Source organism: Meriones unguiculatus, chromosome 5, assembly GCF_030254825.1.
Source record: "Meriones unguiculatus strain TT.TT164.6M chromosome 5, Bangor_MerUng_6.1, whole genome shotgun sequence".
Lineage (NCBI taxonomy): Eukaryota > Metazoa > Chordata > Mammalia > Rodentia > Muridae > Meriones > Meriones unguiculatus.
In genome coordinates this window covers 113858328-113881462 of record NC_083353.1, presented here as the reverse complement: position 1 = coordinate 113881462, position 23135 = coordinate 113858328, and the positions used below count along the sequence as shown (strand labels likewise).

Below are 23135 nucleotides of genomic sequence, written 5' to 3'. Positions count from 1 at the left end.
CATTTCCACGGCATCGCTAGATAAATGGTTTTGAAACAGTTGAATTTGCATCATTTCAAGTAGGCCAATATAAGATTAATACTCCTTTTGTCTTCCAAGATTTATTTTTAATTATGTGTATGGGTCCGTATCTGTACTCATGAATGCAAGGGCCCAACGGAGGCCACAAGAAGGTGTGGGATCCCCTGAGGCCTGAATTACAGCAGTTGAGAATTGCCAGGCAGGGTGGTTCATTTTTGCAACTCTTTTTCTTCTCGTATTTCGAGACAGGGTTTGTCTCTGTGGCCCTGGCTGTCCAGGACTCGCTTTGTAGAATAGGCTGGCCTCGAACTCACGTAAATCCGCCTGCCTCTGCCTCTGCCTCCCCGAGGGCTGGGATTGAAGGCGTGCATGCCCGACTCCCTTGATTTTTAATGAGGTGGGGGGTGGCCCTCAGAGCATTGAACTTGAAGTGGTTCAAGGCCTGACGTTCTGGAGTCCTCGCAGTTTGCGGAGGAGATGGGTGGGTGACGAGAGCCGGTAAGGATAAGAACAAGAACATGGGGCACCGGGCCTCACCGCCCACGACTCCAAGCTTTCATTACCGCGAAGCCTTACTTTCTCCCTGAACAACGCGGCAACTGCGATTGGCTGCTCTCGGCCAATCAAGCGCCGGCTCATTTGCATAGCCTCCATCCCGGGGTCGCAAACTCAAGAAACGACCGGTTTTAGCAGTCTTCCAGGATATCATCCACCGGGCCGGGTACCAAAGTGTGCCTCGTCGCTCACACGTTAGCAGGAGACTGGGGAGACGCCCCCCCGGGTCTCACCCTCACCGAAAGTGGAGTCCGGGTCGGCCCCGGGCTCGCCCGCAGCGCCACTTCCGCAAAGTGTTACAGCTCTTTTAGAATTTGTCCAGCAGGTTTTCTGACTCGCGTCGGAAAACCCCTCCACCTCCCTGTGTTCAAAAAGCAGCCAAGGGGTGCGCAGCCGGCCTGGGCCTCCCCGGGGTCCTCGGGGAAGCGCGTGTGTATGAATGTTGTGTGTGTGTGCGCGCGTGTCAGGGCCGCGCTCGCCCAGCCACTTCCGCCTCCCTCCTTTCCGGCAGCCGCTCCGGTGTTCCCACGACCCGACCAGCATCCCATGGCGTCTGCCTCGGCCCAGCCCGTGGCCCTGAGCGCAGAGCAGGCCAAGGGTGAGGAGCCCAGCCTGGGCGTGGGCCGCCTCTAGGGGGAGGGCGCAGTACTGTGCTTCCCTTCTCCAAGTGGGGTCCCCTCGCCCAGCAGGGACAAGGGTCGGGAGGACGAGCTTTTCGGGTTGCGGGCGAGGCCTCGGGCCGCTAACCTCCAACCCACCCCTTCCCTCCTCCCGCCCGCGGCCCTCTCCGGGATGCTCCCGTCTCGCAGTGGTCCTGGCGGAGGTGATCCAGGCGTTCTCGGCCCCGGAGAACGCCGCGCGCATGGACGAGGCCAGAGACAATGCGTGCAACGATATGGGCAAGATGCTGCAGTTCGTGCTGCCCGTGGCCACGCAGATCCAGCAGGAAGTTATTAAAGCCTACGGCTTCAGCTGCGACGGGGAAGGTGGGTCCCGCATGGCATGGCGGAGGGACGCACTGGGGGTGGGGCGCGTGATTGGGGGGAGGAGGGGACCCTGAGTCGATCTCTCTCTCGCCACAGGGCGGCAGTCACAGCAAACGCTGGCACTCGGAGCCTAACCTGAGCATTTTTTTTTTCTTCCCTCTTTTAAAGTTCTGCCTCTGAACCCAAAGCCTTCCGTCGGGCAAGCTCTCCACGACGGAGCTACATCTATCTACCTAGCTTTTGAGACAGTGTCTCACTAAGTTGCCCAGACTGGCCTTGAACCAGACACTCTCCTTTATCTGCCTTTTGAGTAGGTACTGTTACAGGCTTGACTCACCAAGCCCCGGCTCTAACCTGAACTCTTGTCTGCCTGTCAGCAGGCTTCTGCAAGGAATTTTGGTTAGTAGTTTTGGTAGTGGAGGTTGAGTTCTCTCTTCCCGAGGACATGTGTTCATTGGTTGATTTGGCCTAGCTAGCCAGGGGCTGCTTGGGACTACCTGGGAATCTCCTTCAGATTCAGACCGCTGTGACTAAACTGCTAAACATGGTTCACCTGAGAGTGAAAATCGTAATTTTTTTTTTTTTGTCCGAGACAGAATTTCTCTGTGTAGCCCTGGCTGTCCTGGAACTCGCTCTGGAGACCAGGCTGGCCCTGAACTCACAGAGATGCACCTGTCTCTGTCTCTCAAGTGCTGGGATTAAAGGCGTGTGTCACCAAGCCCTGCCGCTTTAGGGCATTTACACATTGTGCTCAGATGTGCCTAGTGAAAACTGGAGAGGGGTTGACCGAAGTCACGCAGGACAGCGGTGTGGACTGTCTTCTTTTGCAGATGGCCGCCTGGTTAAGAGACGTACTCTGGGAGCCGGAGAAATGGTTCAGTGGTTAAGAGCACTGCCTGCTCTTCCAGAGGACCCGGGTTCAATTCCCAGTCACCCTCATGGCAGCTCACAACTGTCTGTAACTCTAAGAGCTGACACCCTCATACAGACATACATGCAGGCTAAACACCAATGCACCTTAAGTAAAAATAAATAAGTAAAAAGAGAGAGCGAGAGAGAGAGATGTACTCTGAGGAACGTTCCTTGCCTTGGGACGCTGGTCTGCCCCAGCGTGGGTTGACTTGCTTCCTCTTGCAGGTGTCCTTAAGTTTGCCCGCCTGGTCAAGTCTTACGAAGCCCAGGATCCTGAGATTGCCAGCCTGTCCGGCAAGCTGAAAGCCCTGTTCCTGCCTCCCATGACACTGCCGCCCCACGGGCCTGCTTCTGGCAGCAGTGTGGCTGCCTCCTGACCTGGTCCTCCGAGTGCCTCTGCTAGGGAAGAAGCCCCTGTGTCCCCAAGGACAATAAACACAAACCTGCTTGTGACTAAGCTTCCGTGTCAGTCATTTGTAGTCCCGACTACCCCCGCTGGTGGCCGCCAGAGTCCCTTTGACCTTTCCCCTCCTTCAGGTCCTTGGTAAATACTCTGCTGGGATCCACCGCTCTTATGAGCCCCAGACTCCTCTCCGTGTGGGAGGCTAAATGGGCCCCTTGGCACCCTGGGAGGTTTGCTCGCAAAGGTGGTACCTCCTACAAGCAGTGGGCTTCAAGCGTTTTTCTTTGGGCCTTCTGCTCTCCAGGCGCTCTGCTGGGGGCGGTCCCTTGGCTAGGGTTACTTCCTGGTCTCTGCCTCTACCCGCCCTCCTGCTGCTCTGTCAGGTTGAACTCCAGGTGGAGCAGCAGGGGGCCCCTCCCTTCCCAGAGAAGTAGGCCCTGGCAGGCCTCTGGGGAATCTGGCTATGGTGGGCCGTCTCCGGCCAGCCCCGCCCCGGCTGTCCTTCCCTCAGAGACCCGCTGTCTAGGGGCTTGCCCTCAAAGTGCCATTGGTTGGACAGACTACTGGACAGAGGAGGAAGTGGCTGAGCACCGGAATATTCTTCCTGAAGGTCTGGATCCCTGAACAGCTGTGCCACTCCAGCGGCCCCGCCCCCCACCGCCCTCAGCCTGCGACTTCCCCCACTCCTCCCGGGAGATGCTGTCCCGAGGGTAAGTCCCCTGCACCACCTGTGTCCTCCAGACTCCTGTTAGTCTGGGTGGAAGGGCATTCATTATTCACACTCTCCACCAGCATGCCGCCATAAACATTCTGCCACCACCGTCACCCCCTGCCCTGAGTCGACTTCCTGTCCCTGCAACCTCTCTATACCACAAGATACGGGACCTCCAGGCCCATTCATATCCCTCTGCCTCGTCTTTCTCCCTCCTGCCCTCAACCCTGGATGTGTATCTTTTCTCACTTTTAGCCACTGGCCTGTGGTCTTCTGCTTCTGCCTCCTGCCTAGGACCTGTCCCGGCCCTGGTTAGTTGGCATCACCTCAGACATGACAAGTCTGAAGGCATATCTGAGGAAGTTCTCCCACTCGCAGGCAAACCCCCTCCCTAACTTCTGAGCCTTGGTTCTGTTGTGTCCCTTCAGGGAGCAGGCTTTGCAAGACAAATGGTGAGCATCCACGGGTGGGTGGTACTGATGATAAGATGTTGGTATATGAGCCTGGATGAGGCAGACATCTCTGTTCAGAGAGCTCACGCTCTAGCCGGAGATGACAGAATGAATAAATAGGCAATCAATAACTAGGATTATTGTAGCTGGCTGAAGTATTAACTAACGCTCAGAAAAGGAAACGGCTTAAGGCGCTAGTAAGGGATGTATGCTGGAGATGTAACTGGCTGAAGGTGGCAGGGAGGGCTTCCAGAGGAGGTGCCATTTGAGCTGAGGCCTAGGGCTGACACAGAGGCAGCCATGTTGTGCTCAACAGTCAAGCACCACCCCAGGCAGAAATAGCAAGCGTGAAGCCTTGACTTGGGGCTGAATTGGCAAAGGACGGTGTGTTTACTCCAGAGGGAAGCCGTGGGGATAAAAGAGAGCCGTGACGGCCTAGACTTTGGTGAGGTTTTGATATTGTAGTGATTCCGTGGGTTGTTTGCATGGGAGACTGCTCGAGTGACCCTTTCTGTTTGCACTCTTCCTCCACTGTATACCTTGTCGCTGTCATCCTTCGGGGGTGGTCCTGAGTCTTCCCATCTGGCTTGGCATCTCCCAGTATGGAGCCTTTCTTGGTTCTTCAGCCTAGACTTGCAGGACCTCTGCGGCTGGGGTCCACTCCCCTTGTATGATTTGGTTCAGCTGCATTGATCGGCTCCCACTGAGCAAACCAAGTGCATGTTATGCATGCCACCTGCCCATGGGGGTTACCGGCTCCCTCCATCTCCCAGCATGCTTTGCTGGGCCAGACATCCCCTTTCAACCTGCTCTGGCAGGGCTGGAGAGATGGCTCAGCGATTAAGACCACTGGCTGGTCTTCCTAGAGGTCCTGAGTTCAATTCCCAGCATCCACACAGTGGCTCACAACCATCTGTAATGGAATCTGAATCCTTCTTCTGCTGTGCATGGAAACAGTGTTCATATATATAAAATAAATAAATCTTAAACAAAACAAAACAAAAACCTGCTGTGACAGACAAATCTCTGGCCCCAGACAGCTTTGGCTTTTTTTTTTTTTTTTTCACCTTCCCACTCACCACTCACTCAAAGCTTGTGACTTTGGACAAGTTACTTAACTTGTCTGAGTTTTCACTTTTGTTTCTAAAAATGGTATAGTAACAAGCAGTATTGTCGTGAAAATGAACAATAATACAATTGTCTCAGCTGGGTGTAGTGGCACATGACAATACTAGGGAGGCTGAGTTTGAGGAGCTTGAGTTTGAGGCTAGCCTGGGCCACATAGAAGCTCCTGTCTAAATAAACAAATAACAAAGACAAAGATTAGGGTTATTGCCTAACAGGCAAAAGTCCTGAGTTTGATAGGGCAGTGGTGTGCACACCTGTAATCCCAGCACTTGGGAGGCAGAGGCCGGCGGATCTTTGAGTTCGAGGCCAGCCTGGTCTTAAGAAAGAGTTCCAGGACAGCCACAGCTACCTAGAGAAAGAAAACAGTCATTTGTCAGTCTCCATGGGGGACTGATACCAGATCGAAAGCAAACTGTCCAGATGTATTTGCATGGGACCTGCACATGTATTAATGCACATTTCCTCATCTCTGCATGCCTAATACAATGTAAACGCTATGCAAATAATTACATTGTCTTATTGAGGAAATTATGGTGAGGAAGAAAGGTCTGCACCTGTCCGGTAGAAGTATGCTTTTTGTCTGTAGTTGGCCGAACCTGCAGAGGCAAAATCAGAAGTCATGCGATACTGTAAACGTTAAAGCTGAGGACATGAGACCATCCCACTTAAAAGTTACCTTAGGTGGGGGTGAGCTCACAGTGCCGGCATGGGCCACATTTGGCCTTTTGTCCCAGGGTTTAGCCTCCTGAATACTGGGGTTATAGGCCTGAGCCACCACACCTGGTTGCATTACTAGCTCTTTAGGACTGAATTTAGGAAATCTTGTGACGCCCACTGGTCAGGTGGCAATTGCAAGGCTCAGAGCAGTCTAATAGCTGTATAATGGTTGTATGTCATCTTCGGTAACCCAGGACCTGTCTTCCCTGCATCAGGATTGATCTCGATGTATTCTTTTATCTTTTGCTTCCCAAAGGAATTTCTTTCTCTTATACACACCAGGCATTTGTGTTTAGGACTCTCTGCCTCCTTGAGCCTGCTTAAAACAAAGACAGAAATCCTTACACCCATAGGTGGTGAAAGGCTCAATCGGGATTGTTGTGTATGTTGTCCTAATGTTCTGACGATTCCTAATGCTCGAGCCTCACCTCTTGGAGGGTTGTCATTATTTTCCTGCCAGAGGGCAGGAAGAGTGCTCCATCATATTGGAGCACCTCGCTTTCTGGCTTGACACCCTTTAGATACACTTCAAGGGTCGGGAGTTTGAGGTGCCACCATGAAGGCTTAACTCTGGTGTGAGGGTCCTGGTCTCCTGCAGTCAGTGGGGTGCTAAGCGGCTCTCTGAGACTTCCTGTGGTCCCTGTTGTGCTGGGGTTCTGCCCCAGCAAGGCGTACATACGAGTGGACTCAGAGGATGGGGTGCTTGGGAGTTGTGCTTCTCTAACAGGTCATGCTTACGTGTGTCTGTGTGCAGGGCAGACCTGGAAACATACACGTAGCCAGGCCTGTGTAAGTGTACATGTGAGTGGTTCACCGGGCGCTTCTCTGGATTGGACCCTGAGGGTTGGGATGGGGTCAAGCTAGGGTGCTGATGATCTCCCCTGCTGGCACCAACTGTGCCTGTGTGCCTCCTGACCCTCAGGGTGATCTGAGTCCATGGCGTTCCAGATATTTTATAGTGTAATATCCAAGCATACAAATTCCCCGATGGTATTAGCAAGAAGAAAAAGCCTAAAGGGGGGGAGGGTGAGAGGGAGGGAGGGAGATAGATTAAGAGATATTTGATGTTTTCAAGAATGATAAAGTATTTGTCGTGGAGTGTTAAATTTTAAAATAATAAGGATAGTAAAAACCCACCAGGGTCTTGCTGTGTATCCCTGGCTGGCCCAGAACTCTTTATGAAGCCCAGGCTGGCTTCAAACATGTACTCATTCTTTTGCCTCTGTCTTCAAGTGCCACTGAACCCAGCAAGACTGTTGGGATGAAGCCCAGGGCTTCCTAAGAACTAAGGAAGAACTTTACTCAGAGCCGCACTGTAGCCCTTGCCGGGTTTTTATATTCTCTTGGTTTTCCTATTTTTGTTTGTTTGTCCTATTTTTTTGAGATATGACATACATATACACTGTGAATAAATATTAAGCATACTACTAACTATACACTTACTCATGAATTTACTGGGTTTGTTGCAGAGACAGAACCAAGGGCTTTATGCTACCCCTGAGCTACACCTCAGGCATCATACAGTTTTTAAAAGGGGTAAGGGAGCCAGATGTGGTGGCAATGCCTATACTCCCAGCTACTGGAGAGGCCGAGGCAGGAGGATTACAGGTGCAAGGCTACAGAGCGGGTTCCAGATTAGCCTGAGCAACTTAGCAAGACCCTGTCTCAAAATGAAAAAGGAAAGAAAGAGATGGAGATGGAGCTCAGTGGTAGAGCATTAGCCCAGCATGTTTGAGGTCCTCGGTTCAGGCCCTAGGACTGCAAAAATCTAAAGGGAGTAAAATGAATAAGAAAAAGAAATAGGATGGAAGGTGTGCCTCAAGTGGTGCTTGCCATGCATGTTTAAGGGACTGGGTGCTCTCTCTTTGGAAACAGGGTTTCACACTATGTAGCCCTGGCTGCCCTCCTGGAACTCACTCTGTAGACCAGGCTGGCCTCAGACACACAGAGATCTGCCTGCCTCTGCCTCCCAAGTACTAGAACTAAAGGCATGCACCATCACACCTGGCTAGGACCAGGGTTCTGATTCTAGTATGACAAAAATATCAAAAAACCCTAAAGGCTATAAGGGACTCTGTCTTAGCTCTGTTCTCCAGCAACCAACGTTCCTCCCTAAGGAAGACACGGACAGGAGTTTTGAGAGTCTTCTGTGGGGCGGCTTGTTTTCCCGCCGGTCTTGGCCTGGTAGTGTTTGCAGTTTTTGTATCCATACTGGGGATTACATACACAGGGCATCTTTGGCCTTTGGGGGCTGAGAGCTGCTAAAGGCTACCATCCCTGTGAGCATCTGCCATTGTTGCAATCTTGGCCACCAACCCTGACCTCCAGGAGATAACCCTCAGCTCCACCCCCACCTCCACCCTTCACCCCAACTCAGGAGTCAAGAGTATAGGAAAGAGGCCTATAAACAGCTAGTCCTACAAGTGAAAAAGGCCCACAACTGACAATGCCATGTGAGTTGTGTTGTAGGGGCCCTCTGCTGTGTTAGTATCTCCTTTGGACAAGGAGTCTATTGACTACTGTTCTTTGGGTCCCCAGGATTATCAGGCAGTCCTTAAAGATCATTGGCTTTGAAACTATTTAGGTCTGAATACTGCACCTTACTAAGTGTAAGGCTTCTGGGGGGGCAATTCCTCAAACTTCTCAGCCTCAGTTTCCTTGCCTGTAAAATAGGGATAAAGACAGTGCCTGCGTAATGGTAAGGAGGCTGTGGTGAGGCGGTGTGTGGCACAGGAGGCATGCAAATGACCTTGTAACAATGAGTCTGGCATGTGGCAACACTCCATTAAATGACAGTGTCCCTGCACGCCACCGTTGTCAGATCGTGCCAAAGGATGCTGAGTAGAAGCAGCTGGTGGAGGAGGAAGGGATGACCTGATGACCGTGGAGATTCATGGGGTGCGAATCTTGACCTGGAGGGGCCGAGAGGCACACGCAAGTGTCCTTGCTTCTTGAGTGGCGAATGTACAGTACCACGCTCCTGTGCCTTTGATGGCACACTGTGGGAAGTGGACCCTCCCCCACCCTGCCACCCTTCTGCTTCTCTTCCCTTGCTCTGAAAAGAGAAGTACATGAGTGAGTTCCCCCAAGGGGTCGGCCGCGCCCCTTCCTGTCTCCGCCCTGCTGGCTGCCCCAGGCCAGTAGACTGGTAGCCCGGGAGCAGGACAGCAGGTTGGCGCTGAAGGAGGCCTGGGCTCTGAGAGCCTTCCTTGAGGCTCAGCCCTAGAGTTTTTCGTGTGCCTGCCCAGACCAGGCTGTTCCCTCCACATTTTCTGCAGCCAACCCAGCAAGAGCCCCAGGATGGTGAGGTAAGGGTCGGGGACCCCTGGAAGGTAGGAAGCAAGGGTGGCCTGGAGCCCAGGGGACATTACCTCATCACCCTGTGCACCCATAGGTGGTTTCACCGCGACCTCAGTGGGCCTGATGCAGAGACCTTGCTCAAGGGCCGGGGAGTCCCTGGGAGCTTCCTGGCCCGTCCCAGTCGCAAGAATCAGGGGGACTTCTCCCTCTCAGTCAGGTGTGTACCCCTCCCTGCGCTCCGGCAGCTCATCGCGTGGGTCCTGAGCATTCTTGGGGTCCCCGGGGTTGTGTTGCCTCCTCGTGTTGTATTGCTTCCCTTCTGTCCCTTGCCTGTAGCCCTGGCATGTCCCCGTGACTGCCTATGCCCACCCCATGCCTTGGTGCCCTCATGTTCAGGCCCCTGTCCCCAGCCCACCCCATGTATGCTCCTGGGCCTGTTACCTTTCAGGGTGGATGACCAGGTGACCCATATTCGGATCCAGAACTCGGGGGACTTCTATGACCTCTACGGAGGGGAGAAGTTTGCGACGCTGACAGAACTGGTGGAGTATTACACCCAGCAGCAGGGCATCCTGCAGGATCGCGACGGCACCATCATCCACCTCAAGTACCCGCTGAACTGCTCGGACCCCACCAGCGAGAGGTGAGGGGCATTGCAGGCTGGCCCTCTCCTTTGAGATAAGTGTAAAGGAGGTGAGCGCTCAACCCGGGTGACCTTCTGCTCACAGTCCGTTCCTCATCACCTCTTTTCCACTCCTGTTCTAGCCCAGGCTCTGAGCCTTTTTTCCTCCATAGCCTGATGACTCCCGTAACTAACCAATCCCCTGTCCCCTTGAGGAAGCAAGGGAAGGGCACCCCTTTGCTTTTCTGCAGGGTTCCTGCTGCCTAGCAACTTGGTCCTGAGAGTGACAGAGGCACCCCTTGTGGCTGGTGTTCCCCATCAGGTTGGCCCTATTACTAGAAAGCTCTTTCTTCTCTGGAACCCTGTTTCCTTCCTCCAGCTCTCCACACAGTCTGGGGCTCCAGGTGCCTGACATTAATAGTTAATAAGGTCTCAGAGGCCCTCTGTTCCTGGGACCCTCAGGGGCTTATCTCAGCAACACGCTGAAGTGGGGCTGGACAGAGCTTGGTTGAAGCAAGGTCCCTGCTGTGGTCACAGGGATAGAGGGACCCAGGCTTACCTGGCTCAAGGAAACAGGACACCCCCCCACCAGTGCTACAAAGACATAATCCCTGTAGCTGGGCAGGCTGTTCTCATGTAGTCTCCTCAGAGCATGAAGGAGGGGTAGGCACTTAGATAGAAGTCCCTCCTTCCACTGAGGCTCGTCTGTGCAGCCTGGTGACTGACAGCTCCTGTTAAAGTGAAGGGCGGTGGGACGACGCTGGGGCTTTTTTAATGGGCTCCTGAGGGCCCATGCCAACGTGTTCTCGTCCTGTATTTATGTATTTATTGCTGAAATGATTCTAAACCTCCATCTCCCCAATCCCTTAGGCCTTCGCTGGGGCCGTGCTTTGCCACTGAGTTTCCAGGTTTTTGTTTGTTTGTTTGAGATCCATGCCTACAAGCTTAGCTCAGTATTTTTGTTCACACGTTACTGACTGAAACTTAGAACCGAAGGTCTGTGGACCGTGGCCCAGTTGGGAGAATGCTTGCCTACCGTGCATTAAACACTGGGGTCCATCCCTGAAATGCAGAAACCTGGGGTGGTGGTGCACGCCTGTAATCCCAGGCGGAGGCAGAAAGACCAGAAAAAGGTCAAGTTCATCACCAACTACACAGCGAGTTTGAGGCTAAATTGGGCTACGTGAGGAGACCCTGCCTCAAAAAACTAAAACAAAAAAGGATGGTGGTGGCGCATGCACTTAATCTCAGCACTTGGGAGGCAGAGGCAGGAGGATCTCTGTGAGTTTGAGGCCAGCCTGGTCTATAGAGAAAGTTCTAAGACAGCCAGGGCTACTCAGAGAAACTGTCTCAATAAACCAAAACTAAGCTGGGTGTGATGGCACAGCATTTGGGAGGCAGAGGCAGGTGGATCTCTGTGAGTTCAAGGCCAGCCTGATCTACAAAATGAGTTCCAGGACAGCCAGCCAGGGCTATGTAGAGAAACCCTGTCTCCAAAAATCAAAACAAACCAAAAGAGCAAAAAAAGCAAAACCAAACAAACAGAAACAAAACAAAACAAAAAAAAACAGCCGGGCCTGGTAGCACACACTGGTAATCCCAGTGCTCTGGGAGGCAGAGGTGGGTAGATATCTGTGAGTTCGAGGCCAGCCTGGTCTACAAAGTTAATCCATCTGGGACAGCCAGGGCTATACAGAGAAACCCTCTCTCGGGGGGCCGGGGGAGAAAAAATGTAGAACATGAAAGACTGAGGCAAAGACCCCGTGGTTCACTTTTGGAGACCCCTTTCCAGCCAACATGAAGAAGCTGTTTTACACTTCCTCAGAGGCTCTCCTCTTCTGTTGGTGAAAGGGGAGGGAAGGCACTCCTCATACTGCTGCTTCTTCCCCACCTCCTACCTGCAACCACCCCAGGGCGGTTTGGCCCCTCAGATTCTCCTTTACCTCCCTCTTTTCCCATTGTTGCTGTTGCTGTCCCCAGGCAGGATCCATCCTGCTGGAGGGGACAGGCTGTGGAGGTAGGGCAGAATGGAAGCTGGTGGGGGTGTTCCCTGTGATAGGGGCAGGAGGCGAGGCAGGAGCTGAGCAGCTGTCAGGAGAACAGGATAGAGCAGCTGGGGAAGCTGAGGTTATGGGGAGGTTATGGTACACTACCTGGACGATCCGCCACTGACGGGGTTGTGAGTGACTCTGAGAGGCACTTTGGATAACCAGTTAGGAAGCTCAGTTTCACTAGGGATGAGACTGAGGTGGGTGGGTGGGTGGGTGGAAGCCATGACCCAACTCTCCTTGTGTCCTGGCCCCTCCTCTGCTGGGAAATTTGCATTCGTCCCCTCCATGGTGAAGCCTCTCTGCCTGTGGTCAGTTAACATTTGCATGGAGACTTCCTCATCCTGTCCCTGAGGGAAGGAGCCGAGCCCCCTCACATTGCTGGGGGGCCCTGGCTTATCCCTGAGATAGGCCGGGGTGGCCCAGGAGGCGTGGGTTTGTTTAGGGTAGGAACCTCTGAAGGACCCTGAGCTATGCTGCCCAATGGACAGAGTTGAGAAGGCTCAGGAGGACTGAGCCCCGCTCCCCCCCACCATCCTTGCGGTTGGAAAATGCTGTCCCCCCCCTTCCCTGAGCTGAGGAAACCTCACTTCTCACTCTCTCCCCAGAAGGAGTTTTGTGTTTTTTCCATCACGTGGTTTCCTGTGAGGCTAGGCATTGTGGGGCTACGGTTTCCTCTTGGGAAGGGGGTGCTTCACGGAAAGGTCCCTAGTTCTGCTTTCTGCCCTGCAACCTCTCAGAACCCCTTGGAACCCCTGCTGCCCCTGGATCCCTGAAACTAGTCTCTCCTCCTCCAAGTGTCTGTGCCCCGCCTCCCTGAGGCCGTTTCCATCAGTCTGTCCTGACTTCTGTCTCTTCTGGTGCCCACTGCCTTCCATGGTTTGGGTCCGTTATTCTGTCCCTCCCAGTCTGTTTCATGGGACACCTCATTTTGTCCCCCCTCAGATATTCTGGATATTGACTTTCTTTTTGCCCTGAATGATCAGGAAAGGCTTCAGGTTTTGATTAGAACGAACCCACCCTCCCTCCCTCCCTCCCTCCTTCCTTCCCTCCCTTCCTTCCTTCCGTTTCTTCCTTCCTTCTTTCTTTCTTTCCTCCCTCCCTCCTTCTTTTAGTTCTTTCCTTTCTTTCTTTCTTTTTTGGAGATAGAATCTTACTATGTAGCTCAGGCTGGCTTGGCACTCAGTATGTAGACTAGGCTAGCCTCAAACCTACAGTGATCCTCTTGCTTCTGCCAACCCAGGGCTGGAATTTCAGGTACGTGTTACCATGCCTGGCTGTTGTTTTGTTTTTGAGATAGGGTCTCACTGTGTAGCTCAGGCTAGCCTAAAACTTACCATGTAGAGCAAGCAGGCTGGTCTCATCAAAGCAGTCCTTCCGCTCAGCATACTGAATGCTGGGATTATCAAAGTGAGCCGTCATACCTTAGATGTGTGCTTCTTCATTTATTTATTTTTACAAGAGGGTGAAGCCTTAAAGCTGTGTTCATGCAGATCATGCTGGCCTCAAGTTCACTATTATCCTCGTGTCTCCTGAGGAGCTGGGATTCTCGCTCCAAACTGGGATTCTAACACTAAGTCTGGCTTTTTCCTGTCAGCGTTTTTGTGAGACAGTAATGGATCTGATTGTAGTGGTGGAATTGAAAGCTTGTAGCTCAAGCCTGGCAGGTGGCAGGCTTCAGTGCTTACTCTGGGACCTTTCAATGTGCCTTCTCTAGGTGGTACCATGGCCACATGTCTGGAGGACAGGCAGAGACACTGCTGCAGGCCAAGGGCGAGCCCTGGACGTTTCTTGTGCGTGAGAGTCTCAGCCAGCCTGGCGATTTCGTACTCTCTGTGCTCAATGATCAGCCGAAGGCCGGCCCCGGCTCCCCACTCAGGGTCACTCACATTAAGGTTATGTGTGAGGTAAGTCAACTGGGCTGTGGGGAAGTTCTCACGCCAGAGCCGTCGGGAAGGTTTTCTCGGATTGGCTTTCAGGATAGGGGTGCCAGCTCGGGGGATTCAGCTCTGAGGGGTGGCCCTATTTGGTGTCCTTCAGGGTGGACGCTACACCGTGGGCGGCTCAGAGACCTTTGACAGCCTCACAGACCTGGTGGAGCACTTCAGGAAGACGGGGATCGAGGAGGCCTCGGGGGCCTTTGTCTACCTGCGGCAGGTGAGAGGCCAACCTGCTTGCTTCTTCCCTTCCCCTGAGCCAGCGGAGGTGTGGCCTTCTGAGGTCTTTCAGCCACTGACTTCCTGCCCTCCCTCACCCCAGCCTTACTATGCCACTCGGGTAAATGCAGCAGACATTGAGAACCGGGTCTTGGAACTCAACAAGAAGCAGGAGTCAGAGGACACGGCCAAGGCTGGCTTCTGGGAGGAGTTTGAGGTGTGTGCCCAGGACAGCAGGACTGGGATAGATGGGGTGGCCTGCTCTCTTTCTGTGCCTCTGGGCATGCGCCCTGGGGCAGGGGGCTCAATTCTCTCACGTTTCAGAGTCTGCAAAAGCAGGAGGTCAAGAATTTGCACCAGCGCCTGGAAGGCCAGCGGCCGGAGAACAAGAGCAAGAACCGCTATAAGAACATTCTCCCCTGTGAGCACCAGCAGCCCGGCCCCTCCGCCTCCCACAGGCTCCCACCCCAACCCACCCCCACTGCCCAGAAGAGCTCAACTCCCCCAGGGAAGCCTCTGCCCTTCCCAAGAACCTCCCTATAACTACTAGGCAATAATCCCCACCTTGCCCGCTCCTGCTCCGGAAGCCTCTGCCCCAACCTTAGCTACACCTGTCCCTGCTGGCTGTCCTGGAGGCAAGAATGGCTGTTAGCTTGGGGAGGGTCTGCCCCGGGAGTGGCCCAAGCCAGTCCTTCTCTATCTAACCCATGCCAGTCGACCACAGCCGAGTGATCCTGCAAGGACGCGACAGTAACATCCCTGGGTCTGACTACATCAATGCCAACTATGTTAAGGTGAGTTGGGTCAGCCGTGTGGGAGCAGATGCTGCTCTCCGAGAGCTCCCAGTGTCTTGGGGTCCCTGGGTACCTATGCCTCTGGGGAAAGTTGGAGCTGGTATTTTACGTGGGGCTGACAGTAGGTGGTTCGGGCACGCCCCACGCCCAAAGATTCACAGCCCTGGGTTTGAATCTCTCTGTGCTTATCCCCAGAACCAACTGCTAGGTCCGGATGAGAACTGTAAGACCTACATCGCCAGCCAGGGCTGCCTGGAGGCCACGGTCAATGACTTCTGGCAAATGGTCTGGCAGGAGAACACCCGCATCATCGTCATGACTACCAGGGAGGTGGAGAAAGGCCGGGTAAGGTGGAGCCCCACCTTCCAGAGCTCCTACATTTCCCTCCTCAGTCCTTGCTCACCTCCAGACACGAGGAAGATCAGGGGCTTCGAGGGTTAAACGTGCTTGCCTCCAAGCCTGACATCGTGAGTTCAATCCCTGGCCCCTCATGATAGAAGGCGCGAGCTGACTTCTGCAAGTTATCCTCTGACTGTCACGTGCATGCTACAACACATGTGTATTCATACACATGCATTCATATAGAAATAAATCTAATCTTATGTGCACATACACACACATACACACACAAAATGTAATTTTTTTTCTTTTCTTTTCTTTTTTTTTTTTTTTTTTGAGACAAGGTTTCTCTGTGTAGCCTTGGCTGTCCTGGACTCACTTTGTAGACCAGGCTGACCTTGAACGCACATAGAAATCTGCCTGCCCCTGCCTCCCAGAGTGCTGGGATTACAGGCATGCACTACCATGCCAGGCTCTGTAATTTATTATTATTATTATTTTTTCAAAGCAAAGAGCAGGTGCCAGTATAGACTAGGACCTCAGTGACAAAGGCCCAGTGCCTGCTGGGAAACTAAGGCCTGAGATAAAGTCTCCACTGTACACCAAGACTCCTGGACGCCCAACCCCCCTGAGTGACATTTACTCAGCTGTGATGATCTAGCCTAGTGGTGGAGCACTTGCTCAGTACGTGAACCCTGGTCCGATCCTCAGCGTCACAAAAGTCTCTAATGCGTGCGTCCCAGGGCAAACATTCCTCATAAGTCCTCCCGGACCCTCCTCTTGTCTGCCTCCAGCCTCCTGCCAGCAGCCCCTTCCCACCAGGCTTCCCCTCGCTCAGCCCCCTTGTGCAGTGTGAAGCTATCGGAAGCTCACAGCATCTGGCTGCTGTCTGTGAAAACCCTCCTGTGGCTCCCGGATGAAGAGCTGTTCCTTCAAGCCTGGTGGCCTCCCTCCAGTCCTCATGCTTCTCCAAACTGCACGTCGCCTCTGCTGGGCAGTTAGCTTCTGAAGGCGCTAGCTGAGGTTTTGCTGGGAACTGGCCTTCCTGGGCCTCCGTGCTTCACAGAGCCTGCGGTTTGGATGCTGCTTTCTCTGTGAAGCTAGCTTGCATTGCTTGCATTGCTTCCATAGCCCCGGGGGGAGAACTGGCTTCTTCCCTAACTCGGCTCCTCAGATGTGCTCTGTCTGTCCACGTCACCTGCCTGTGTGTCACCCTGTATTCTATGACATGGACAGTGTCTGACTTAGTCTTCTGGGTTTTCTTGTTTTTGGTTTTTCGAGATAAGGTTTCTCTGTGTTGCCTTGACTGTCCTGGACTTGATTTGTAGGTCTTGAACTCACAAAGGTCTGCCTGCCTTTGCCTTCCAGAGTGCAGGGATTACAGGTGTGTGCCATGGTTCCTGGCTGTAGTGCTAGGGATGGACCTCTGGGCTTTGCTCATGCCCAGCTCAGCTCTCTTACTGGACTGTGCCCATCTTCTCTGCCTTGAGTTTGAAGCACAGCTTGTTGGGTACAGCTTCAGTGGTCACTGAATGGACTGTGTGGTTAGATGGTTGATCAGGTCCTACGTAGTCGTGGTCAGCCGGAGGCCAGATCCCAGGTCTGATTATCAGCTGACTCATCTATTCTTATGACAAACGCCCAGACCAGGGATGGGAAAAAAGCTCAGTAGTTAAACATTTGCCATGACTAGAGTCGGCATCCTCAGAAACCCTTGTACATTCTGGGTGGGCACAGGACCTTGTGCCCACAAGTCCAGCTTTGGAAGAGGGTGCATGGGACCCTGGCGAGGACTGGCCAGCAAGATTTGCCCTGTCTATGAGCTCGGGCTTTGACTGAGACACCTGCCTCAAGGAATAAGGTGGAGGAGAGCTCCCAGCATCATCCTCATGCTGCCATGCACACACGTATGCCCCATGTATGTATACACACACGTGCACACATCCCCCATGTATGTATACACACCCATGCGCAGCGTCCCCATGTATGCATATACACACATGCACACCATCCCATGTATGCATACACATTCACACATGGTACACGCATGCACACCATCCCCCGTGTATGTATCTACACACACGTACACCATCCCTCCTACGTATGCATCTATACACACCTTCAGAAACAAAAGCGAAGCGTTTGGGGGCTCAGAAAGAGCCGGGAGCCCGCGTCCGTGCTTCATCCTCCCCTCTCTGCTTGCAGAACAAGTGTGTCCCATACTGGCCAGAGGCGGGCACGCAGCGCGTCTACGGGCTCTACTCCGTGACCAACAGCAAAGAGCACGACACCGCGGAGTACAAACTTCGCACCCTGCACATCTCCCCGCTGGACAACGTGAGTGTCGCAGCCCTGCCCACCGGGAGACTCTCCTTGATCTCTTTCCCAGCTGGGTGGGTGGGGCAAGCAGCAGGCACTGACTCCGAGTCCTCGGTCCTCGGCCTAGGGCGACCTGGTTCGGGAGATCTGGCACTACCAGTACCTGAGCTGGCCTGACCATGGGGTCCCCAGTGAGCCCGGCGGTGTCCTCAGCTTCCTGGACCAGATCAACCAGCGGCAGGAAAGTTTGCCTCACGCGGGGCCCATCATTGTGCATTGCAGGTGAGAGCCCGGGTGCAGGTTAAAAGCAGCAGCTGGGGCTAGTGATGGCTCAGAGGATAGGAGCCTTGGCTGCCCTTCCGGGGGATCTCGTTTGATTCCCAGCACCTCCATAGTGACTCATATCCTCTGTGACTCCACTCCCAGGGCATTCAATACCCTCTTGTTGCCTACACATGTAAAATTAAAATAACAGCCACCGACAGAAGAACAGTGCTGAGTCAGCACCTTCAGTCACACGAATAGGGACTCAGTGACTGGGCCCCCTGACCCCAGTTTCCGGGCTCGCTCATGGGTCCAGGCCTGGGGGCAGGCCTGGCTTGAAATAGCCTCATTGCCAGCCCTTGGCCTGGTGTGCCTTTCCCAGAAGCCTCTCTAGCGCAGCCATCTAGTCCCTGCTGCCCGGTAGAGGTGCAGAGACTGCCCCACAGCTGACCTGGTCATAAGTGGTTAGCAGGGCCCAGATATGGCCGCTGTTTTCTTCCTCAGCCAGCTTTTCACAACTTCCATCTGGGGTCACTGTGGGTCTACCACCTCCCCTTTCGACTCTTGTGGCTAGGTAGGAGGAGGTGGGCAGGGAAGTCAGCACGGGAGAGCTCCTCCATAAGCCTCGCCAGGTGGCCTTGCCTTGGTAGGTGGGAGACAACAGGTAAAGGGGTCTTAGACAAGAGGCTGCTTGCCTTTACCAGCTGTGTGTCTGGTCCTTGGGATTCTCCTCTTACTGCTCATCACTGGGTATGGTGGCATAAGCCTCTAGTGCCAATATTTGGGAAGCTGAGACAGGACGATCATGACTTCCGGACCATGCAAGTGAGACCTTGTCTTTGTTTGTTTGTTTTTCTTCTTTGAGACAGGGCATCTCTTTGTAACAGCCCTGGCTGTCCTGGAACTTGCTTTGTAGGCCAAACTGGCCTTGAACTCACAGAGATCTGCCTCCCTAGTACTGGGATTAAAGAGCTTATCTTAAAAAAAAAAAAAAAAAAAAGATAGGTGTTTGTGTGTCTCTGTGTATGTCCGTGTGTGTTTTCTGTGTGTGCACCATTGATGGCTCCTTATGGTCAACGTGGGGAAACAGGAACCAGTTTGGTCCTCCTCCTACCGCAGGCCTGTGGGAGCTTCAGACTTCCTCCTCCCTGCTACTAACCTATGACTGGGTTGGAAGTGCCGCCCTATACTCTCTTGGGGGGTCAAATTGTGTGCTCTGCCATCTTGGAGACACCTCATCTCCGAGACCCTGTCTGCCACCCCTCCCCCACTGCACACTTCTTGAAATCCCCATGGCCTTTATTTAGAAATTACAGGAAGGAAGTGGTATGGGGGGTTTTATTTTTGACAATCTGGGTTTGAAATTAGACAGCTCAGCTTATGGTCCCAGCCACATGGACTAGGCTATAGGGGGTCTGGGGTCTGCACCATCTGTTTGCCCAGGGGTGGTGGTAAAGGACATGGGCAAAGGGAGGAGGAGCAATACTGTATGTTCTCCACTGTGTGTGTCCTGGACCAGCCCCTTCCTGCCATGTTGAAGAGAAATGAAGTTCCACAGGAAGGCCAAATACCACCTCCTCTGGGTGTGTGGGTGGGTATGTATGTGTCCCAGTGGCCTGGAACTTGCTAGGTAGACCAGGCTGGCCTTGAATTCACAGATGTCTACTGTGCCTGCCTCCTCAGTGCCGGGATTGACAGCATATACCACACAAGACTTCCCACCTTCTTTTTTGAGATGGGGTCTCTCAGTGGTCCTGGAGTTTATCATTTCAGCTAAGCTGGCTGGCTGGCAGTGAGCTACAGGGATCCTGTTTCCACCTCCCCCAGCCCCCTGATGATAGGGTTATATGGCTACTGTGCCTGGCTTTTTTTGTATTCTGGGGATCTGATATTAGGTTCTCATGCTTGCATGATAGTCATTGAGCCATCTAGCCCATCCTGAATGTAACCTTTTTTTTTTTTTTTTTTGGCTCCATGTCGACAAGGCTGATCTGAGTGCAGAGATTAAAATCACATGCCACCATGCCTGGCTCCAATTATAACTCTTTTTGTTGTTGTTTTGTTTGTCATTTGAGACAAGGTTTCTCTTTGCAGCTTTGGCTGTCCTGAAACTCATTCTATAGACCAGGCTGGCCCCAAACTCACAAAGACCTGCCTGCCTCTGCCTTATGAGTGATGAGATTAAAGGTGGACGCTACCATTACCCAGCTCCAAATGTAACTCTTGAAGGCAGGATTGAGGGGTGGGGAGCCCAGGTACCCCAGGGACAGGCAGGACAATGGCTGGGTGTAAAGTGCTGTCTCCAAGGGCTCGGGGTAGCCATCAGTTGGGAGGAGTGAGAAGTAGGGGCAGGAAGTGGAGGACAGATGCTGGGGAGGAGGGAAATGGTGTCTGCACCCCAAAACAGACCCTGCTTGTACATCTGTGACTACGCGCAGGGCTGGGTACAACCCGCCTTTGCTGGCCAATGACCTGTGCACATTACTCACTCCTGTGGCTGGAGCTTTGCCTGGTGTTGGGTTTAACCCCAGAACTCGCCATTTCCTGGGGAGGGCCAGGCCTCTGACGGTGCTGCCTTCTCTCCACAGCGCTGGCATCGGCCGTACAGGTACCATCATCGTCATTGACATGCTCATGGAGAGCATCTCTACCAAGGGTGAGGAGTCCTGGGGAGGGCAGGGTCACGTGGGAGAGGGAGGCAAGCAGTCCCTTGGCCGTGGCCTAACCCTCAAGTTCCATCACCACCCTCGTCCAGGGCTAGACTGTGACATTGACATCCAGAAGACCATCCAGATGGTACGGGCACAGCGCTCTGGCATGGTGCAGACAGAGGCACAGTACAAGTTCATTTACGTGGCCATCGCCCAGTTCATTGAAACAACCAAGAAGAAGCTGGAGATCATACAAGTGTGTCCAGAGTGGGGCTGATGGGGGGTAGGGGAGAGTGGGCATCGTTGAGTCTTGCTGGTACCACCATCTTCCCACCACACCTTTGCCCACAGTCCCAGAAGGGCCAGGAGTCGGAGTATGGGAATATCACCTACCCTCCCGCTATGAGGAGTGCCCACGCCAAGGCCTCGCGTACATCCTCCAAGTGAGTGCTCCTGCTTGCTCTCCCAGGATCTTCCCTCTCCTGCCTAGCCTCAACTGTCCTTTCTGGAGAGGGCTACTGTGGAGGTTGGAGAGACCCTGGTTCGAGGCCAAGCTTCCTCCCTCTCTCCTTAATTTTTTTTTTTTTTTTCTGAAATGCCCATTATGACCATGTATGGGCCTGTGCTATGGACAGCTATGGACAGCTGTGTGAGATGAGGTGTCCGTCCCTGGGACCTTTGGGTCTAGTGTATGGACAGTGAGCTTTTTATCCTGCTCTCCTGGCTTCGCACAGCCAGAGTCTGGCAGGGCTGCCAGGGTGCTGGGTTACCCTGCACAGTCTCCAGATTGTCTTCTCACCCCTGCCATCCCAGACACAAAGAGGAGGTGTATGAAAATGTGCACAGCAAGAACAAGAAGGAAGAGAAAGTGAAGAAGCAGCGGTCCGCAGACAAGGAGAAGAACAAAGGTTCCCTCAAGAGGAAGTGACCTGGGCATTCGTCCACAAGTGGCCACGGTGCGGCCCCTTCTGCGTGGTCTTTCCACGCCCCCACCTCCCCCCCACTCCAGTTGAGACGTGCATGGCATGGTCACGGTCTCATCCTACCCTGTCTGGGTGTTCCTGGATCTTTTGTCCCCTCCCCAGGCCCCAGATAGCCTCTGACCCACTTCCTCTCTTTTATTGCAGCATCAGCCTTAACCCCTGCAGAGGCCTCCACTGGACAGATCAAGACCTGCCGCCCACACCAGAACCTAGGACCACCCCCATCCTCTTGTAATTTAAGTGACTATGGTCCTCTGAACCTGTATATAGCTCAGCAAGTCCTCAGGCAGAGCCAGACCCTCCTATTTTTGTAAATAAAGCCCCCGGACCACCGTGTGTTGCCTCCAACTCTGTGCCCTGTGTTTCTGGGGACTCTGGACAGGGCAGGCTGGGAGGTCATGTCTGGTTTCATAAAAGTCAGCCTTCTGGGTCAGACGGACCTGATTCTGGATGCCACCTCACACAGCTAGCTGCCTGTGGCAGTCCTGGGGCTTAGATTGCTCCGAGTTCTCTCTCTCTCTCATCCATGCTGGGGACAGAACCTAGGCAAGTGCTCCAGTCTTCTTACAGCAGAGGGTGACCTGGGCTCCTTTGCCCTCCTTGGCTTGGTAGTGAAGATCGTTGAGATAGTGAGTGCCAATAACAATGGCCCCTGCTACATTACGCACTGGCAACAGGCCCAGGTACTATTTGAGAGACTACAGAATTAATTCTAGGCAATGTAGGTTCTGCTTTATTTATTTATTTATTTATTTATTTATTTATTTATTTATTTATTTCTGTGGTGCTTGGGACAAAGCTCAGGGCCTCTCACCTGCTCCGTAGGGAACAGGTCTCTCAATGAGCTACCACCCCTAGCTCTCAGTCTGGATAGCTTTGTCATTGTTACTGGACAGTGGAGAAAACCGAGGCAGAGATCAAATTAACTTGCTCAAGGTCACAGGACTACTGGCCTTCAGAGCCCACCTCCTCATGACCCAACAGATTCAGCATGGTCCACCCCAGAAGGATTTCACCACACAACAGGGCGGATCTTTATGAGGATCCAGTCCAGCCTTCCCCGCTCTACAGTTCCCAAAGCACGGGGGAGCATCCCACGGAGGCTGCTGAGGCTCTCATCCTCCACTGGAGAGCATTTTATTACTCTGCCCCCCTTCCTACCTCTGTGCCTAGACTTGGGTTCTTCATATATAACCTGAGTCTCCTCACAGTGGACGGTACCAGCCATACCTTGGGAATGGCTGGCTCCCACCATGGGAAAGGCTAAGGATTGTACTTTGGCCTAAATGCCCGCTGTGTTCCGGGTCCTGGGGCCGTGCTGGGGGTAGCTGAGGGTGACAAATGAGTTTATCCTACTCAGGAGATGTTGGAGAGACCAGGCCACAAAAAAAAAAAAAAAAAAAAAAAAAAATTAACTGCAACGGAAAAGTAAGGAGAACAAAGAGGAGGAAGAAAGGTACAGCTCGGGGATTGAGCAATACGATCGCTCCCTGGAGCTATGGCCCTCCAGGGGGTGTATGGGTGGGGCCGTCACCTGTGTGCCTCAAGGGCCCCTCTCCCAGCAACACAGAACCACACAGAAGAAAGGCAGGGCCTGCTCCTCTAACCGCCGAGAGGCCACCTGAGAAGAGGGCTCGCTCGGCTGAGAGGTGGGTGGAAAGCACCATCCATCCCTCCAGGCCTAACAGCAGGAGGGCTAGACCCCGAGGGGGGTGGGGGTGGGAGTTAGGTGGGCAGGAGAGGGGTGACTGTTTTGACCCGGACAGGCACTCC

General features: G+C 53.4%; 2 protein-coding genes and 1 non-coding gene across 6 annotated transcripts; all 3 read left to right on the top strand.

The window, feature by feature from the left end:
* The first annotated feature begins 792 nt into the window (after window positions 1–792).
* C5H12orf57 (chromosome 5 C12orf57 homolog) lies at window positions 793–2931 on the top strand. The gene is made up of 3 exons (XM_021637020.2): window positions 793–1174; window positions 1386–1562; window positions 2700–2931. The coding sequence occupies exons 1-3, from the start codon at window positions 1012–1014 to the stop codon at window positions 2849–2851; spliced, it is 492 nt and encodes a 163-aa protein (XP_021492695.1). The 5' UTR covers window positions 793–1011; the 3' UTR covers window positions 2852–2931.
* Window positions 868–929, top strand: LOC132654410 (U7 small nuclear RNA). Its single transcript, XR_009592063.1, has one exon. It is a non-coding gene; the product is annotated as a U7 small nuclear RNA (small nuclear RNA).
* Window positions 2932–3234: 303 nt separating the features above from the next.
* On the top strand, window positions 3235–21710 carry Ptpn6 (protein tyrosine phosphatase non-receptor type 6). 4 transcript variants are annotated; one of them, XM_021636977.2, is made up of 16 exons: window positions 3235–3587; window positions 9281–9403; window positions 9635–9829; window positions 13574–13763; window positions 13897–14013; window positions 14116–14229; window positions 14337–14433; window positions 14727–14806; window positions 15002–15151; window positions 17351–17482; window positions 17592–17746; window positions 20317–20384; window positions 20484–20635; window positions 20731–20822; window positions 21193–21335; window positions 21507–21710. In XM_021636977.2, the coding sequence occupies exons 1-15, from the start codon at window positions 3574–3576 to the stop codon at window positions 21305–21307; spliced, it is 1794 nt and encodes a 597-aa protein (XP_021492652.1). In that variant the 5' UTR covers window positions 3235–3573; the 3' UTR covers window positions 21308–21335; window positions 21507–21710. The 4 variants fall into 4 exon arrangements, with proteins under 4 accessions (XP_021492652.1, XP_021492653.1, XP_021492655.1 ...); XM_021636978.2 differs by lacking the exon at window positions 3235–3587 and adding an exon at window positions 7766–9194; XM_021636980.2 differs by lacking the exons at window positions 3235–3587; window positions 9281–9403; window positions 9635–9829 and adding an exon at window positions 9862–9879.
* Window positions 21711–23135: the final 1425 nt, after the last annotated feature.

Bases quoted from the DNA above. Each gene is read 5' to 3' on its own strand.
- C5H12orf57 (XM_021637020.2), top strand. From the start codon at position 1,012: ATGAATGTTGTGTGTGTGTGCGCGCGTGTCAGGGCCGCGCTCGCCCAG. The intron at 1,175-1,385 runs GTGAGGAGCCCA...CCCGTCTCGCAG, and splicing joins GAGCGCAGAGCAGGCCAAGG to TGGTCCTGGCGGAGGTGATC. The intron at 1,563-2,699 runs GTGGGTCCCGCA...TTCCTCTTGCAG, and splicing joins CTTCAGCTGCGACGGGGAAG to GTGTCCTTAAGTTTGCCCGC.
- Ptpn6 (XM_021636977.2), top strand. The intron at 14,807-15,001 runs GTGAGTTGGGTC...GCTTATCCCCAG, and splicing joins TCAATGCCAACTATGTTAAG to AACCAACTGCTAGGTCCGGA. The intron at 17,483-17,591 runs GTGAGTGTCGCA...TCCTCGGCCTAG, and splicing joins ACATCTCCCCGCTGGACAAC to GGCGACCTGGTTCGGGAGAT.